Source organism: Lagopus leucura, unplaced genomic scaffold, assembly GCF_019238085.1.
Source record: "Lagopus leucura isolate 7727_CA_CO unplaced genomic scaffold, USGS_WTPT01 Super-Scaffold_100018, whole genome shotgun sequence".
Taxonomy (NCBI): Eukaryota; Metazoa; Chordata; class Aves; order Galliformes; family Phasianidae; genus Lagopus; species Lagopus leucura.
The window spans coordinates 12,880,281-12,898,967 of record NW_024962272.1 but is presented as its reverse complement, the minus strand read 5'-3'; the positions used below and the strand labels follow the sequence as shown (position 1 = coordinate 12,898,967).

The window sequence follows — 18,687 nt, the reverse complement described above, 5'->3', positions numbered from 1 at the left end:
TGGAAAACAGATACATCAGTGTGCTGGGTCTGGCTGGTTTTATGGTGGTATCAAAAGCCATAGACAGCCATGCTGAAGGAGCTGGGCTAGTAGCCCCCCCAAGAGAGTGATTAAGGAGACTGTTGTGTAAGACACTGGTCTAAGTATGTGTTTTAGTGCACGGATGTAGCTCAGGATATGTGTTCAAAATACGTGTGCTTTGGGATGATTTATCTCAATGTCACCATGCAGGTATTTCTGTTTGTGTTCTTTTTAAACCTATGCTTTTTAACGTTTGTGCTTCTAAAGTGGAATATGACTTAACGTAGATATTCTTTGGTATACTATACGTATCTCTGGCAGTTTCCATTAAAATGTTTTCTGTCCAGGTGGAGCAAGGTCTTTTTTTATCACTGCTGATAGCTGTGTGGCTTTTGGTTTGGTTTCTGAAGATCTGCTGTCCGTAACAGTGACCCCAATCAGGAGGCTGACTGTTCCTGCCTCATAGTGACAAGGATTTCTGTGCAAGGTGTATTGCAAGCACAACAATCTGGCTCTATTTACAGAGTTACTCCCGTGCTCTCACAGATTGTTTTGATATGGTGAGATACTGAATTCACCAAAACTGAATAATCACTGTCAGGGATTATAGGTATTGTTGTTGCTGAATGGGATTTAAAATGTAAATTTCCTCTTAGGTCTGAATCTCAGTGTGTGTTTGCTGACTGCTTCCTTGCAGTTTGAAAAATATGATAAAATAATACCCGCCTAATTCCCAGATATGAGGCAAAGATTAGTTAATGTTTGCCTGGCAGGAGGAAGAATTAAAAGCCTGAAGCTATTGATACAGTTAGGTAGGGAGCTGGCATTTGGAACATTGCCCTGTAAATTACTGAGCACAATATCCTGCTCACGTTAAACAGATGGCTGGACTTTTTGTGATTCCTTCCTGGATTCTTACCCTCAAATTCAGAGAGATAGATGTGGCACTGCCAATTGGAAGTTTCATTCAATTTTGTTCACGTGGTCCAAAAGATTAAGATCTATAATTTTTTATGCTTTATATTTTAAGGAGAATTTTCCATGCCTAAGGTGCTGAACACCCAGCACTTGTGTGCTTCACAGTCAAAATGAAATAAATGGTTCTAGTGCTGGGGGCATTCACTAAAGAACAGTAAACAAACAAACAAACGTAAATATGTGTGAATGTAAAATGGCTGTAGCAAACTACAGTATTTGTTCTTCTATTCTGTTGACAGTTTCTGGTAATAGCCATGGTTGACTAACCCCAGTAAGGGAAATCTTGATGATGATGATCGTGGAGCAGTCTCATTAGGCTGAGCAGGCAATAGCAGCACTTTACATTTCCATTGAAACATAAACCTCCTTTCTGCAATTAAGCAGTGAAAACATATCCAGAACCTTTTTTACCTTGTCCTTTGAGAACTGAGAAGGAGAGGAGTTGATTGATCCTAAGTGTGTTGCTTTCCACGTTGTTTCTCTTTGTTTCTTTTCAGTGAAGGATCAAGACCTTTCCTCTTGATATTTCACAACAGTGTTCATGGACTGATGGCTTGTATGGAATGCTGTAGGAATATTTCTTTTGTTGAGTTGAAAAAGACTGCCTCTTTGTTAAGACATGAACGACCACTTCTTTGGGTTGGAACTTTTTAAAAGGTTGACAAAAGACAAATTTACCCCTCTGCTCCGTGTATGCTTGGATTAATTGAACACTTCCCTTTTAATCAACTGGTACTTATTAGTGTTAGTCTCCAAAAAAATAGGTGTTTTTCTTCAAGGGGTAAATACAATGAATCTGACCATAACTATTACCATGAGATTAAACCAGGATAAAGCAGCAAGCAATTTTAGTAGCGGGCTCTTTACATTCCTCCTGCTTTTGTTTAAAGGTAGTGATATCTTTGTACACTCAGAAATCTGAATTAAAATAACTCTTCGTTGGTTTTAATAATAAGTCTCTAGAACAGTGAATAAAGTTTTTGTTTTCATCTGTAACCCAGCACTTATCAAGTTAAAAATCCTATTACTAGTGGTTCGATTGGTGTTATTTATAACAGTAATGGTAACTCAGTGCAGTTAAAACATTGTTTTCTGTTTTGCTCCTTACAGGCAGTGCTGATGAATAACATCACAACAAATGAACGATTGATCCAGAGTCTACAAGGTAGAACATAATACCTCCCTGAATCACTCTTTTTCTTTTTTTTTCCTTTCTTTTTTTTCTTTTTTAATATGCTGTTTTTAAGACTTGGGCTATTCCAGTGTCTTCTGAAAATGCTGCCTTTCTCCAAGCTGTGGGGAATGTGCAGGAGCTGCTGTGATTTCAGTTCTGCATTTACACAGTTCTGGTTCAGTGAACTGTCAGTCTGCATATGCCTCAGTACCAGAGGGATTTGTCTGTATAGTTCTTGCTATAGACTCCTGATCCTTATCTGCTAATGATATAAAAACAATGCAAAATAAAACTATCTTATTAATGTATTGTTAAAATGCTTTTGATTGCACTTTTTATCACATATGCTTGCATTCCTCCCTGAGGTATTTTGGTCATGTATTTTAGCATCAAGATAATTAGCAAACTTGTATTAAACAAAAAAACGTAGTCTCATTCATTTCAATTCATGTTGGTGTTCCAGAAGTGTTCTTAACAATGTATGCCCCAGTATTCTGAGGAAGAAATCTTAAGTTCTATAAACAAGCAAATATATCGTCAGTTCTTCTGATGTCTTCATAGAAAGCTTTCTGTCAGGAGGCATTTATAATGATGAAGCATGATAATGATGCTTCAGATATTTAAAAAAACAGAGAATTCCAAATCATAGGTTCCTGAAGAATGTAACAGTAAACTCTGTGTTACTCAGGAAAGAATTGTAAACACATCTTCTGGTAGCTAATCAATATGAATGCTATTTCATACCACGTTCTGATAAATCTCTCTCTCTCCTATACCTGATGGCTTCTGGGGCTGAAACCTAGTAGACAAAGATTTTATAAACAAGCTAGAATATTCCTTGTAAAGAAAAGGAGATCAAAATCTACATTATGCAGCTTTTGTTATTCCATTCAGCCGAGAGGATATTTGGTCTTACTGAATCCTGTGCATCTTTCATTTGTCAATGTAGAAATTGTCAGTGCATCTGCATGCAAAATGTAATGAACGTGAGAAATGGATAGAGCTAGTGTGCTTATAGCAAGGTTTGCTATCTGATATATGTGTTGTAATATCTAGCTAAATATATGCGTACATTTTAATATATATTTTAATTTTATTATGATCAGAACACTTGAAAGAGTTACAGACAGAGTATGGAAAGCTGCAGCTGGATGTTTACCGATTTCAGAAAAACCAGACTAACCTTCAGAGAAAATTCTCATATGACCTGTAAGTTCTATCTGAACAATGCTTCCGGAGTTGTAAGTGATTTGGTTATAACCCTAAGAATTCTTGTGACAGCTGTAGCACTATCAGTAGATATACCATTTTAAGGTGGAAGTGACACCGCATACATCTAAAATTGCTCAGAGTTTATCTTGGAGAAGAGCATACGCCTTGCAATGAACAGCATCTCAACATCCATAGGCTTCTTCTACGCTTCTGGATCTTCCTTCCAGTGCAGGAGGAGAAGGGTAGCTATATTCTCATTTCAGAAGTGGGGGAAACTGGATCATTAACAGGCTAAGCAATGAAGAAGTTTAAAAACTAAGATATAGAAATACTTTTGAGAGGCTGTGCCTCATGGAGTTGTTGGAGGCCAAACAGGAAGCTTCTGTTAGAGTTATGGTTCTGCAGTGCATTTCATACTTATCCTTTTTTTTTTTTTTTTTTTGGTTGAAATTTTTCACTGAATTGTAAGGCACAGATTGATGAACAAAAGTACCTATCAGTATATGTACCCTACATGTATACCCTAAACATATTTCTGCTATTTGAATTTCTTATAGGTTCTTTCTGCTTAGTAATGTTCTTGTCCCTCAGCTTCTCCCCTTTTGTGCTTAGGTATAGAAAACTGTTACTCTTTTAAAAGAGATGAATCAGAATTCTAATAATTAAGGACTTTTAACATAAAAGGAATTTGAAGATATAAGTTTGTACCAACCTTTTATTAAGCTGAATTACACTTACATGCCAACCAAAGTATTTTACCCCTCAAAGTACACTACATCTTTGACACAGATGAGTCATAACATAATTGGGACTCTTGAACATTTGTTCATCTGCTTTGCTAGCTAGATAAGAAGGTAGCTTCCTTGATGGCTGAGGTCATCAAGAGTAACTGAATTCATAAGTGCATGTATGTGCTGTACAGTTGTGCTCCACATGAGAAGTAATCGTTGAATTATTGATTGATAAACATGTGTAGAAAAGCGATACAAAATTGTTGTAGTAAATCTGACATCTGAAAACTCAGGCTTATTGTCCATAAAATATTTTCAAGTACATCTCATTTATGTGAAGAAGATTAGATCTGGAGGGATCAGCTGCAGGAGGGAACAGCATGCAGAGTGAAGAGATAAAGTTATGGTGATGAAATCATACTCCTTGGATGGGTTTGCCAGGGTCAGCGTGGATGCCAACAGGACTGAACAGGGATTAAGCAGTCAACTCGTCTGCCTTCCATTAGTCTTAAAAGCAGATGCACCATATTCTGTTGTCTCTCCTTGGTAATCCACAAAAGCAGCTCTCAGTTGAGGAGCTACACAATCTTCATGAGGTTTGCTTTATAGCACTTAAAAGTTCATTTATGGTAGAAAGGGATGCTAAACGTGTGGTACTTCCTTGGACTTGGAATTGTATGGATGAGAGTATGGCACCTTGGATATGAAGTACACTCTGCCTAGCAAAAAAAATCAAAGAAAGAATTACTGTATAATTGAAATTTGCTTTTTTTCAAGTACACAAACTGCACATTTTTAGTCAGTTTGGCTGTTGTGCTGTAGGAGACAGTGATAAAATTGTGTGTGCGTAACGCCTAAGAACAAAATTTAATATAGGAGGTACAGAAAACATACGTTTTCCTCAGGTTTCATCACAGCAGAATTATTTTTTGAGTGAATCTCACGTTTTCAGTTCAACAGGCAGCAGAAAGCTGTGTGAGCGTGCTGGTATCAGGACTACTCAAGGTCCACCTGTTCTCTGCGTAAGCTTTTCTTTCCCTACATCACACCGTGTCCCACACAGCTGCCTCATCTGATTTGCTAGTCACTAGGTCTCAGAAGGGAGTAGAGGAGTGTAAGGTAATAAAACTAAGAAAATAATAAAGTAGGGAGGAGCAAAGGAACAAAGAAAATAATTTTACAAAATGAAATTTTAGGAGACAGTTGTGAACATGGATGGAAGTTTGCAACTTCTCACTTGTTCATGTTTTTTCCAGGTCACAGTGCATCAACCAGATGAAGGAATTAAAAGAACAATGTGAAGAAAGGATAAATGAGATATCAAAAAAAGACCGTAATGTACCACAGGTCAAAAAAAATAAGGACTTCTTAGAAGATTCAAAAAGAAGCACCCAGGTATGATAGGAGTAGTTTATCGTAAGTCTTTTTCCCTGTGATTCTTAAGAGGTTCTCCTCCTCCTTTTTGCTATCTCCAGCTAACATTATTGTGTCTCATTAAACTTTTCAGTACTTTCATTTGCATTGGTTGAATGCTTCTGATTTATGTGAAATTGAGTGAATCTGGGGAGAGAACAAGGCATAGATCCTGGAGAGGTCTTTATTGTTCTCCTTATTACTGTCCTCTGAGACAGGCAGAATTGGAGAGGTGATAATGAGAGAGTGAAAGTGGTGAGAAGCCATTTCAAGAATATTTGTGCTGCTGAGCTTTGGCCCACAGCTCCTTTTGACTTTGTTAAAGGACTTAATCGCTTTGTGTTTTGAAGTTGTATGTTTAAAGATGAGGATAAATTTACTATCAATCACTTCAGAGTAGCAGAAAGCCTGAAGAACAATCCTGTAGCCCACAGCTCTTTACCTGGGACTTTGGGGTTCAGCTGTTTATCGCAGTACCGTGAGTTTCCAGAGGAATACAGATTTCAGTCTTGTACAGCAGGAGTGAGAGTTTTGTTTTTTTTTCTCGGGATCAGAGAGCTGCAGGAAGTGTTGCTGTGTGTAACACAAACAGTCTAGTGGAATAGCATGGGCTTGCCACATGGGTCGGCCCTGTGCCAGCAGCGGTGGCTGTGTGCCCACCCACTCTTTCTTCCTGAGCTGTGGAGGGTGGAAGGAATGCTGAGAAAAATAAATTTCATACAATTGTGTTGTCTTGGCATGTAAATTATTGATACTTCTTTAGTAAAGTAGGATTAGATCTGGGATAGGACTTGAGTAGTTAAGCTTGCCACAGATGGCCATGGAAACAAGCAGCAAAACCCCCATGTAAAGAGGCAACTAATATATTATACTTAAAATAATTTTATTTAAGGTGCCTCTTTCTTCAAGACCACAAGCCTTGTGACAGGAACTTTAACATGTGATTGCATTAGAGACTATTTGAATGGCCAGCTTTCATTGCAAAGGCAAAACAGTTTTGGTAGTTCCTGCCTTCTGTTATATGAGTGCTGCTAGAAGAATGAAGCATTAGAAACAGTGAATGCTATTCTTCTTTTCCCTTTCTCCTACAGGGATAGTTCTTGTTTGTCTGAGTAATTTTTGTGAAGTGTCAGATAAACAAAAAAATAACAAGCTCATCATTTGGACACAGGCGGGAAGACTTTATAGAGCAGATGTGTCTTGCTTGATTGAATGATGGAAAATACAAACCATTGATAAACTTCATATGGGGAAGAGCATACTAAAGAGATGGGCAAGTGAATTTCTGATATTGTCTTGCATCAGATTCTCATCAACATTACTCATACCAGATGAGGTCTACTTACCAATTCCAGAAGCTAGGAAGTCTTGCATTCTTCTCCAACAAGTCTCATGTCTAAAGTTAGTATTTTCTCAAAGGCTACAGGTTACATGTCGTTCTTTTTATCTACAGATGGGTTGGCCCCAGCTCCAAGAGCTGCTGATAGTGCTTCAGGCAAAATAGTTACCTTGCATTCCCTAATGTCTATGGCAGTATTTCTTATGTCAAGTTGTAATTTTTTCAGTTATTTGTTTGCCAACGATTGCAACTTTTGTATATGCAAAGGCTGAGTTACTGAGTCACTGTGTATGTTTTTAGCTGGAATGATTCCCATTTTTACAGATCACAGTGGCTCAGCTAGTGTGATTTGGTTTTTTTGTGCTGAGTTTCTGAAATGCACATACTTATGTAATAGAAAGTTCAGTATTAAAATAAATCAGAGAAAGGAGGTAGGTTGTTGGTTAGTTAATAAATACACAGCTATGCTTATAGTTTTGTCTTTTGAGTACTGATGTATACTTCTAGGTTGGGAATATAAAATGTGTCTATTAATTTATCTTTAACAAGTTTAAGTTATCTTTTCAGACAGAAGACCAACCAGTTCAACTCGTAGCATACATACGCTTTTATTTGATGTCATCATTAAAAGTTACTGAGTTGAATATGTAAGATAATACAGCTTAAGGCTTATTGCATATCTAATTAAGAGCTGAATTGTTGCTATTAATTTCAGGCTTGATATTTTTACAGAAGTATGTGTGCCCCAGCATAAACTGGAAAGTAGTCTCATCTTCAGACTCTAGAGATTCGTACTGCGGAGACAGTTATGTCGAAAAAACCAAGAGGAATATTTAAATATAGTACCTTTATGTTTTAATGACTGAAGAAAGATAGACTTCTTCTGAATACCCTTATTGCAATAACTTTACTAAATTTTCTGTGGTAGTAATTACTTCTCAATCTGAGGTGTTAAATTGTTTATTGTTGATGTTAGACTCAGAGGTGTTGACCCAAGGTCTTTAGCTCTCCCTGGCTTTAACTGAGCTTAAGCAATTTCAAAATAGCCAAGTAATCGGTGACCTACGCATCCTTTTCAACTTTAGTTTCTTGGTTATTCAATCACTTATTTCTGCAGACGTTTTACCAAATGATCACATGAAGATTTGGCAACCTAGTAATTTATTGACCTGCTTAGGACAATAAGCAGTTACAGTTTACCAACAGCTGGAAAAGGAAGATTTTTGTGGATGATGTGACTTTCTACACCATAAAGTTTTTTTTCATTCATTTTTTTCATTTTTTCATTTCAGTTTTTCATTACTGATTTGTGTAGTGCCAGCTATTTAAAAAGTCTCTCTCTGTAGGTCTGTACACTTTTTTCTCTCTGCATCTTTGAAAAGAATCATCATAGAATCACAAAATGGCCTTAAAGATCACCCAGTTCCAATTCCCTCTGCCATAAACACTCACCAGATCAGGGCTGCTCCCCACCAGATCAGGTTTTCCAGGATCCCATCCAACTGGCCCTGAATGCCTGTAGGGATGGGGCTTTCACAGCTTCTCTAGGAAACCTGTGCCAGGGCCTCACTGCTCTCTGAGTATGGAGCTTCTGTCTAACATCTCAGCTTAATCTCCCCTCTTTTAGTTTAAAGCCATTATCCCTTGTCCTCCCACTATGGGACTGTTTAAAATGTCAGCTCCCTCCTGCTTGTAAGCTCCCCTCAAGTACTGGAAGGCTGTAGAGAAGTCTCCCTGGAGCCTTCTCTTCTTTGAGCTAAACAAGGCCAGTTCCCTCAACCTTTCTTCGTACAAAGGTGCTCCAGCCCTCTGATCATCTTACTGGCCCTCCTCTGGACCCTTTCCTACAGCTCCACGTATTTTGCGTGCTGGAAGCCCCAGGCCTGAACACAGTAGTGCAAGTGAGGCCTCACAAGGGCGAAGCAGAGGAAGACAATCCCCTCTCTGTCCCTGCTGGTCACTTTTCTTTTGTTACAGTCCAGGATACTGTTGGCCTTCTGGGCTGCAGGTGCTGGCTCAGCTACAGCTCACATCCAGATTCTCATCCTCCTGCAACCTGGATACATGCTCTAAGCATTAATCAAGCTGGGCACTTTGTAGTCATTTGTCTGTCAAAACCAGACATTGTAGTCTGTTTTTTTTGTTTTGTTTTGTTTTGTTTTTTATTATTTATGCTGGTATAGGGCAACATGGGCTCCAGGCACATCTCATGTTCAGTTTTTATGTGAACTGAATTAAGATAGCTATTAAATGCTAATCTGAGTAAAGACCGCATAGAGAATTGTAATTGTTTAGTTGAAAGATCTTCAGGTTGGTGGATAATGTTTCTATGATTCTGTGACATCTTAGCCATTAATCTTTAATCAGATCTGACAGGTCAGAGTCCAAGACCAGTCAAGTACCAGTATTCAGTACATCCTTAAGTTTGGTCTTCCTAATAATGTTGTCTAGTTATTGATATTTTGTTTTTTTTTTCCTTCTCTAAAACCTACATTCAACATTTATTCCAGTTCTGGACAGCAATGATTGGCTGATTATGCCCAAACTCAGTTTACCTGTTCCTGCACTAGCAGCAGTTAATGCCATCTGTTTTTATTGCTCTGCTGTCCCTGGTGTGGTAGCAGGGGTACAGTAGAGAAATGTGTGGTGCTGTGATTCTGTGACCCTTGCTGAATAACAGGAAACACTAACCAAGAACAGTATTCTCAGCTGAAATTAGACAGAAGGAAGGGTGTTAGATTCTTGTAATGTTGTGTGCTGTTATGTAGAAGCATTGCTGCCTCAGGATTTAATGGTACTTCCATCACCACTAAAAATTTCAGTTCAATTATTTGAGTGCATTTAGATTTCTTTTCCTCCACTGAAGTCTGACTAAATTTCAGCTTCCAAATCCAGGACTCAGTGTTCAGAGCAATGTATGTCTGTGTGCATTCACTTTACAGGCTGATGGTCAGCTGTCAGTTCCAAAACAACCTGAGTTCAAGCAGACTGATTTGGAACAGCAGAGAGCCAATGAAGATGTGCCAAAAGCAGTGCCTACAGTAAAAAGGACAGATGTTCTGCAGCCTAATGGTGAGATAAAATCATTGGTATCTTAGCAACTTGAGTAAGAAAGTTTGCAACTTAAATGAACACTAAAAATATTTTTGTACCCAAGAAGGAAAAAAATGACAGCAGTGGACTGAATTGTAATAAACTGTCCTTTAGCTGCAGTAATTTGTTCAAGTGTTTTTTTATTACTGCCATTTCTGCTGGTTCAGCTGTTTTGAAATTGATGTGTTACTTCTAAAGCAAAATAAAAATGCTTGTAATCACTTGTTTACTGTTGAGAAAATATTTTGCTTTTGCATGCAAAAGTTTTTAAGTATGTTTTGAGTTTACTTGTTTAGTAAGTTTGATACATCTAGCCCACTGCCCCTCCCTATCAAATACCTGAAAGTTTAGCATTAGGCAAACACGTTCCTGCGCTTGCTGTGTCTCAGTGAGCAAAGTGGGTAATCAGAGATCAGATTAGGTAAGCCATGGTTGTTTTTGGCATTCAACTCTCACAAGTATTGACTTGAATGGATGTCCCAGTGTACTAGTCTCACAAAGTACTGTGCATGTGAGAAATCCAACTTTCCATTAAATTACTCTTTTGTTCTATCTTTAATAACAGGCTTAGGAGTAATTTTAGAGAACTAGCAATTCCAAGCAACTACTCTGTTTAGTTTATTTATTTGGGTGAGTTTTATCCTGGCATTTTTAAGCTAAAAGTGCAGATATATGATATGGTAATGCCTGCTGAAAGCAGCAGCCCACCTCTGCATTCTCTCCACACCTAAAAGTGAGAACAGGCTTCATTTACTTGAAAGTCTGCCCCTGTATCCACTGTGTCCTGAGCTACCTTTGAACACCTGATCTGTTATATTGTTAATAACAAAGCATGATGCTCAGAAATCTGATGCTTAGATAGCACACTGGAAGTTTTAATAGAGCACTGCTCTGTTTCACCTGCCTAACATTATTATTATTTTTTAACTCCACATACAAACATTTAAGTAGGTAGCAAAGTGAATCTGGCGATGGTGGATGCTGGACTTTGCAGGTTTTATACTTCAGCTTTCATACTCGAAAAATATGGACTGGACTATCTTCTGTCTTTCTTCTTGAATCTGATGTGATTGAAAGAAAAATAAGAATGGAATGTGAAAAGTGAAGCAATGTCTATTCAAGGTTTTCAACTTATGCTGCCACTGAAATATTTTTTCTTTTTTCTTTTTTTTTAAAATTTGGAATCATCAATATAATTCACAGAAAGAGCAAACGGCCTTGCTGCCATCAGAAAAGAGGACTCCAAAGCAGAAGAGGAGAAGCTCTCTGTTGAACTGAAACATCCGCAGGGTTTGGATATGGCTGACACAGGCCGTAAGGAGATGTCCCCTGAGTCAGAGAAAGAACTGAATCCAGCTGAAGATGGAAAAAACATAGCTGAGCAAGAGGCACCACAGCTAGCTGCACAACAGATTGCTGAGGAGGAGGTGGAGAGGGAGCAGCTCCTCAATTATGATGTTAAGCAGGGTGACTCGCCTCCTGGACAGGCTGGTCAGTAACACCTTGCAGACTGCAAGAAAGGGAATAAAGATGCGGAATTTCTGAAATAGTGGTAGAAGTTGGCTAGACTTAATGCAAGGCTTCGTAAGTGTTGGTGTGAGAGGCTAAAGATCAATCCTCAGCACCCTTTCACAGTCCAGTGGGTAATGACAGAGGCTTCTATTTGTGCAATGAGGAGCTGCCAGTCTGGATTCCTGTGTGTCACTGTTCTAGCTGTTCTGTCCTTCTCTCCATTGTCTGCACAAGGTGTCTGGGGACTGCACTCTCAGAAACCTTTCAGTACTGGTGCTTAGTAATATGACATGTTTTGAAATGATGCAACATACTGTGCGTACAAAGCATCGATGGGTAGAATACTGTGTAGATTGTCATTTTGAAATGGGTAGCTATAAACTATGTTGGCATGAATAAAACTTTGCTTGAGACTTCAGATATCTGAAGTTCATTACTGTGACTCAGCAAAACTGCAAATTGAAAGTCATTGGCAAAGGTGCCAGTTTTTTGGTTCTACCATGTGTGACTGTGTCTGCACCATGCTGAGTATTGATGTGATGTCTAAACCTGATCAGAGTCTGAGCCAAGCAACTTGAGGAACTCCATCTTAGGTGCTCCTAAAATTGTGGTCATTAGCAACTTTTCCATGGAACAAAGTAGAATTTTCTTATGCAGTAGAAGCTTGCAGCACTATGAAGGATCAGTTTCTTGCTTTTCCCATACTCATTCCAGCTTGTCTTCCATCTTCCACCAGATTATCCCAATTACCTCACAACCAGCTCTTCTGAATGGGGAAATGTGTCACCCCTCCTTGTGTAGTAATGCAAAGTAGAATCAGTAGCATGGACAGCAAACAAGAAGTAGTACTGTTTATGTTCTCTAATCCAGTGAATGCATTTATATAATGCATTATTATATGATATTAGTAGAGTAGATAATTTGGCAAGGATAAGTAACCTGTCTCATCTGCATTGCCAAAGTAATACTTTTCCAACTGCACCAAAGAGATATTTACCAGAGCAGGCAGTTCTCCAAGGAGATGTGACTATACAAGCCAAATGTTTCATTTTAACTGAGGTATAGAAAAAGCAGATAGTGAAATCATCCAACAACTGGTGCAAGAGAAAGCCCTGCAGTGCAGCCTGTGGAAGGTCAGTGTTCTCTGAATGCAGGAACAGCACAATATTCTCTATGCTTGATTGTTCTGCAAAAATAATATTCCTTATGATGTGGATTCCTTTGGTTGTAGGGAAGCAGAAGTGGACTTCTACGTTCTGTGAGCATTCTCTGTTTTTCATTTAAAGCTTCTTTTAAAAGCTTGAGACAGTTAGGCCTATTACTGGAAAGTATTTTTGATGTTCTGAACATGTACAAAATAATGCTAAAATTTTTCAAGCCTTCTTCTAATCAGTTGCTGTTGAAGTTTGGTGTTTTCTTCTTGAGAACCAGAGACTCTTCTCTTAACTGGTCATTATGGTTTCTCTGACTAACTGAAAAAGTAAAGGTAGGGTTCTTGCAGTCAGAAGTAATTTTCTTCTGAACAATCAATAATAAGAAATTTTAAGGTAGTGAAATTTGCTCAAGATGGAGCCATGTGGGGCAGGACAGTGTCAGAGTGAAGAAAACCATTTATAGAAAACCACTTTTAAGGCCAAGTTAGTATATTCATATGTTCATTTCATGCCATCTTCAGAGCTTTATTCATTGCTGGACAAGCCAAAACAAGGAGGGGCTATCTGAGATACCTTTCAGAGGAAGTGTTAATGCATTGAAAAGCAACACCATAGTCAGGTTTTCAGTGTAATCTTCAAGTTTTACTCTTCTAAGACTGTCACTTAATGTATTCTGAAATTGCTTAATGCTTTTCTTTTGTCCACTCGCATGCTGGCTGGACTTTGTTACACTTCCAATTCCCAAAGATTGTTACCTAGCTTTTAATACAATGTTGACAGCAAAGGTTTTCTATTCTGAAAGAAAAACATTAAAACTCACTCCCTAAACAGAAATTCATTCACCAGCAAAATAAATTATATTGTCGATTTTTTTGCAGTACTTATTTTGTGCCGTGTAAAACAAATTAACTGTAATGTTTTTCCAGACCAACAAGCACGTGAAGCATTGAATGAGGACAAAGATGTTGACTACAATTTAGATGAGAATGAAGCTGAATCAGAAACAGACAAGCAAGCAGCACTTGCAGGCATTGAAACTGGTAAATAAATAAAGAATATTTTACTGGAAGCACTATATGCTGCAAAGTACTGTGATGATTACTTTGAATGTTATACTTTAGCAGATTCAGATAGGTAATTCCTCTTTGTTCCCCAGTTTTCCTACTGTTTAGTATGATGCGTTGTTACATAGCATTCCTGAAGCTACTTTTTAGTAAATGGTGGAGAGGGGGAGTGTGTGCAGCCTTACTGTTCAGCACTAACAGTCCCTTCAAAATTTTCTGGATGAAGACCTATCACTCCTGAATTTTAAAGAGATTTCTGTACCTTTTTATTTCTTCCTTATTAGTTCAAAATTCTCAAGAAAAAATATGAAGAACCACTTGACCAAACTGGAACACATCAGAGGCTGTGAACAAGGGAAATTCATGATGCATCTTAATCAACTCTTCCTATAAACACAGTAATGACCAGAGCAGTGATTTAAGGATGTTTGATTATCTTTTCGAGGCTTTGATAAAGGCTCAAATGAAGTAGTTTGTTGTGAAGTCTTAGTACTGTTTCAGGGTGAAAAAATTATATATATCAAGGCTTGTTTTAAGGCAGTGTGACCTCTGCAATGAGACTTTTCTTCCTCCTGATTATAAAGTAAAAACCAGCTAACAAGCACTGTAGTAACTTTGAAGTCAACTGACTTGTGCAGTCATGCTACAATAACATTATGCATGGATTGGTGGTAGGTTGGAAAGAGTCCTCTGGCAAAGATGGAATTTTCTCCTGACCAGTGCAGTAGAGAAATCCTCACCCTAGTTTTCAGAGTGAGGAGCTAACTTACTTTGGCAAAACACGGGAAGCATGAAAAATGTCCTATGCTGCAGTCTGCCCTCATGCCAGTTCTGACACCATTTTACTGCAGTGTGGGTGGACTTAGAGAGGATGATTGTAGTTCTCAGATATGACATGGCATTATATATTTTCCTTTATTTCATAAATGAAACTTCTAGCTTACATAATCTGTACCAGGAATGAATAGCTGTCTTGGTTTTATTCCTAAGTTTTGCATTAAAAATAGATTCTAGTAATAGAGTATTCTTAAGAGATTGGCAGGAGTGTATCCTGAAAGCCTTACTGGACATCTCTTCACAAGATTAGAAGTGCCACTAGCTTATGCAGACATCAGTCAGACTGACTCCTGAACTTGTGATGTGACAAGCCTTCAGCAGGGGTGTGCTGCTTCTGCCATCCCTCTGCTGGAACAGTATATTTCACTGAAGAGTAGAAAGGAAATGCCTGCCTTCTGGAACAGCAGATTCAGCTGTCAAAAAATGTCTTCTCTGCTGGACTTTTGAAGGAGGCGGACCAGGTTGTGCATTTTATCGCCCGCAGTTGAAACAGTAGTTGATGTGAAGTGCTGTGTCACACACCATTATGGTGTTGTGGGTATTCTGTAATCTTTGGATTTTCTGCAGCTTGTTGAACTAGTTCACTCTGAACTGCCAAAGTAAGTTAAGCCTAGAATACCTATGGCTGCCCCTGACACACCTTTTGACTTCAACTGTCACCTTTGTTGCTTGTAACCAACTGTTTTGAAGATTGCATTTGTGTCTGCTTTTAAGACCAGCCCCCATGTTTGGAGCAGTCTCCATGAATATGAACCAACAGCCACATTGATAGTATGGGAGAAGTCAGACACAAATGACTTCCTAACCAACAGTTTCATTTAAGAATACAGACATTTATCATGGCTTCCTCTTAATGTACTTCATATCTTAAGTTATAGATTATCATTCTTTAATGTGTTAGTTAACTACTCCTGTAGCTTAAAATGCCTAAATGTGCAAATAGAGGGCTGTTTTGTTTGTTTGTTTGTTTGTTGTTTGCTTGTCATTCAGCAAAAGAAGCAGGGCCATCAAATGGTGCCTGGTCCTCCTAAGTACACAAATGGTTCACTGACAGACTTGCCAAGTGTGACATGAATTGAGAGAAGAACTACCCTCTGTTACTGTTTACGGGTTACTGTGTATTATCACCATGTAAGTCAGATTTTACTGTGCTGACTATTGCAGTCAGTAATAACAGTGAAAGCAAATATTTTTAAGCAGTAGAGGATATATGAGCATTTCTTCTAAATGACAGATGTTGGAAAACTTGGGGATATTTCTGTATTGCTGATTCTTTATCTTTTGTAAAACATGGTATACTTTGGCATCAGAATGTTTACATGTATTCAGAGTAAAGTGAGCATGATCTTAGGACTTAATCTGTAAACTGTTGTTTAGCTGAGACTAAGTTAATCAGGAATTTCTGATTGCAGAACTGTACATTTTAATGCTATGAAATGTACAGTGAAATGCTGTATTCAAGTTGAACGAAGTACTTTAACTTGAAACTGCTAAAATCCTGAATAAAACCCACAGTTCTTTAATGTAATTAATATATTGCCAGAGAATTCTTTTAGAATTAGAATAGTCCAACTGCCTGACCACTTTAGGGCTAACAAAAAGTTAAAGCATGAGGGCATTCCCAAATGTCTCTTGAACACTGACAGATACAGGGCATCAACCTGTCTAGGAACACTGTGGCAGAGTCCAACCACTCTCAGGGTAAGGAAATAGCTGGCAGCATTTCTGTACAGTGCCTAAAACTGAGTAGGCTTCTTGGTAGCCAGCTAGGTGGCTTCCAGTAAACACGACCTCCTTTATACAAAGCACAATTGCTGTACCTCTTACAGTGGAAGGCTGAAAACCTGTGTAAAAGCAATGTTCACAGACATAGCGGAATAATGCCCTACTCTCAGTGGCTTCAAGTGCTACAAGAATGTACCTGGGATCATAAATTTTTAATAGACAAGGGACTGTTGTGTCTACTATATGGAACTTTAAAGGACTTGATGTAGTTGAACAAAACAAGATTCACTTGGAACTGTGATTAACAAAATGTTTATCACCAAATTTTTTTACATGCATGAGGGTGGGGAAGCTGCTTGTCTAATTTTTCTGGGCTTAAATTAACACTTGTCCCCATTGTTTTTTAAAAACAAAGTCTGGTTCATTTAAGTACGCATTTTAAAATAAAAACAGTCTTCTCTAATGTCTGTTACCTTATTGATATACTTGTAATGTTAATGGAAATGGAAAAGATGATCATTCAAGTCTTTTGAGTTCTGTGAATGTTGTAGAAGTTACCTGGCATCTCTCTTATTTGCTGCATCGTTTGGAGAAATACAGAAAGCTTTCCCTGAGCCACTGGTATGCAGTTAAACATTTTGAAGACTGGAAGGATTTCTGTAATTGCTTACAACAAGGCAGCAAAAGGCAGATGAATTTTTAGTGGCCTACAGTACCTCAGTTGGACATCTTTGCAACTACATGATCTGGGGTTTCCGTTCCTTTGAAGCAGCTCAGGTAGATCTGGTTTGGCAACGTATGGGCGAATTATTTCTACAATAGTACTATAATAATAATCATAGAATGGTTTGGGTTGGAAGGGACCTTTTAAGATCACCTAGTTCCAACCTGCTATAGACAGGGACACCTCCCACTAGGCCAGATTCCTCAAAGTCCCATCCAGCCTGGTGTTGAATGCTTTTGGGGGAGCATCCACAAACTCACTGGGCAACCCGTTCCAGTGTCTCACCACCCTCAGGAATTTCTTCTGACTTACAGTCAAAGTCTATCCTCTTCCAGTTTAAAGCCATGCTACATGCCTCTATAAGAAGTCCCTTCCTAGTTTTCTAATAGGCCCCCTTCAGGTTCTGGAAGGCTGCTATAAGGTCTCCTTGGAGTCTTCTCTCCTCCAGGCCAAACAGCCCCAGTTCTCTCACTCAGCCTGTCCTCATAGCAGAGGATGTAGCCCTCTTCATGGCCATTCTCTGGGCCCACTCCAACAATTCCATGTCCTCCTTGTTTTGGGGGCTTCAGAATTGGACGCAGTACTCCAGGTGGGGGTCTCACGAGAGCAGAGTAGAAAGGTAGAGTCACTTACCTCAATCTGCTGGTCACACTTCTCTTGATTCAGCTCAGGATACGGTTGGCTTTCTGGGCTGTAAGCACACTTTACCGGCTCATCGAATCTTTCATTAACTGACATCCACAAATCCTTCTCCTCAAGACTGCTCTCAAGCCATTCTCAGCCCAACCTGTATCTGTCCTTGAGACTACCCTGACCTAGGTGCCAGACCTTGTATTTGGCCTTGTTGAACTTCATGAGGCTGGCATGGGCCCACCTCTCATGCCTGCCCAGGTCACTCTGGATAGCTTCCCTCTGGTGTGTCAACTGCACCACTCAGCTTGGTGTCATCTGCAAACTTGCTGAGGGTGCACTCAGTCCCACTGTTCATGTCACCTACAAAGATGTTAAACTGCACCAGTCCCAACAGTCCCAATACCCATCCCTGAGGAGCACCACTTGCTACCTGTCTCCACTTGGACTCTGAGCCACTGACCGCAAGTCTGTGAGCGTGACCATCCAGCTAATTCCTTACCCAACAAGTGGTCCTTCCATCAAATACATTTTTCCCTCCAATTTGGTGACCAGGATGTCATGTGAAATACATCAGGCCATGAAGGAAGAGATGCAACATGCAGATGGGCTTGGGATCAAGGGGTAGAGCTGACCACAGACAGTTATCCATGAATGCAAGACATGCCCTGCCCTTAAGGGAGCCAAACAGATAAAGCCTCTTTGGTATGGAGGACAGTGGCTAAGATAAAACTCAAGGAAGTTAGCTTATAGTGGTGGAAGCAACCAATGGCTGTCTGGAAACATCTATCCTGGGTCTTCGAAAGTATTTCTTGGAGGGACATGACCCCCCAGAAAGAATTGAGTCAGACAACAGGACTCATTTCCAAAGTAATCTCATTTTATATGTAATTATCATTACTATTATTTTTTCTCCTTCCTTTTCTGTCTTAGCAAATAGTTTTCATTTCAACTCATGTGTTCTACTCCATTGTTTCTTCTTCCCTATCTTCAAGGGCACTTCACCCATTTGAGGCAAAATTGCTCCAAGATAACTTATAAATCTGGAACAAAATCACTGAGCTAAATGGAAGTCTACTT

The 18,687-nt window shown here is 39.0% G+C and overlaps 1 protein-coding gene across 1 annotated transcript in view; it reads left to right on the top strand.

Annotated features, from left to right (window-relative positions):
• GOLM1 (golgi membrane protein 1) overlaps nucleotides 1–16,716 on the top strand; it is a 31,039-nt gene extending 14,323 nt beyond the window's left edge. Inside the window, exons 5-11 of the mRNA XM_042877495.1 lie at nucleotides 2,110–2,164; nucleotides 3,280–3,382; nucleotides 5,373–5,511; nucleotides 9,811–9,940; nucleotides 11,165–11,452; nucleotides 13,554–13,667; nucleotides 13,976–16,716. Of these exons, the coding sequence (XP_042733429.1) occupies nucleotides 2,110–2,164; nucleotides 3,280–3,382; nucleotides 5,373–5,511; nucleotides 9,811–9,940; nucleotides 11,165–11,452; nucleotides 13,554–13,667; nucleotides 13,976–14,001 (855 nt within the window). The 3' untranslated portion in view covers nucleotides 14,002–16,716. The remainder of the gene's footprint in view (nucleotides 1–2,109; nucleotides 2,165–3,279; nucleotides 3,383–5,372; nucleotides 5,512–9,810; nucleotides 9,941–11,164; nucleotides 11,453–13,553; nucleotides 13,668–13,975) is intronic.
• The last annotated feature ends 1,971 nt before the right edge of the window (nucleotides 16,717–18,687 follow it).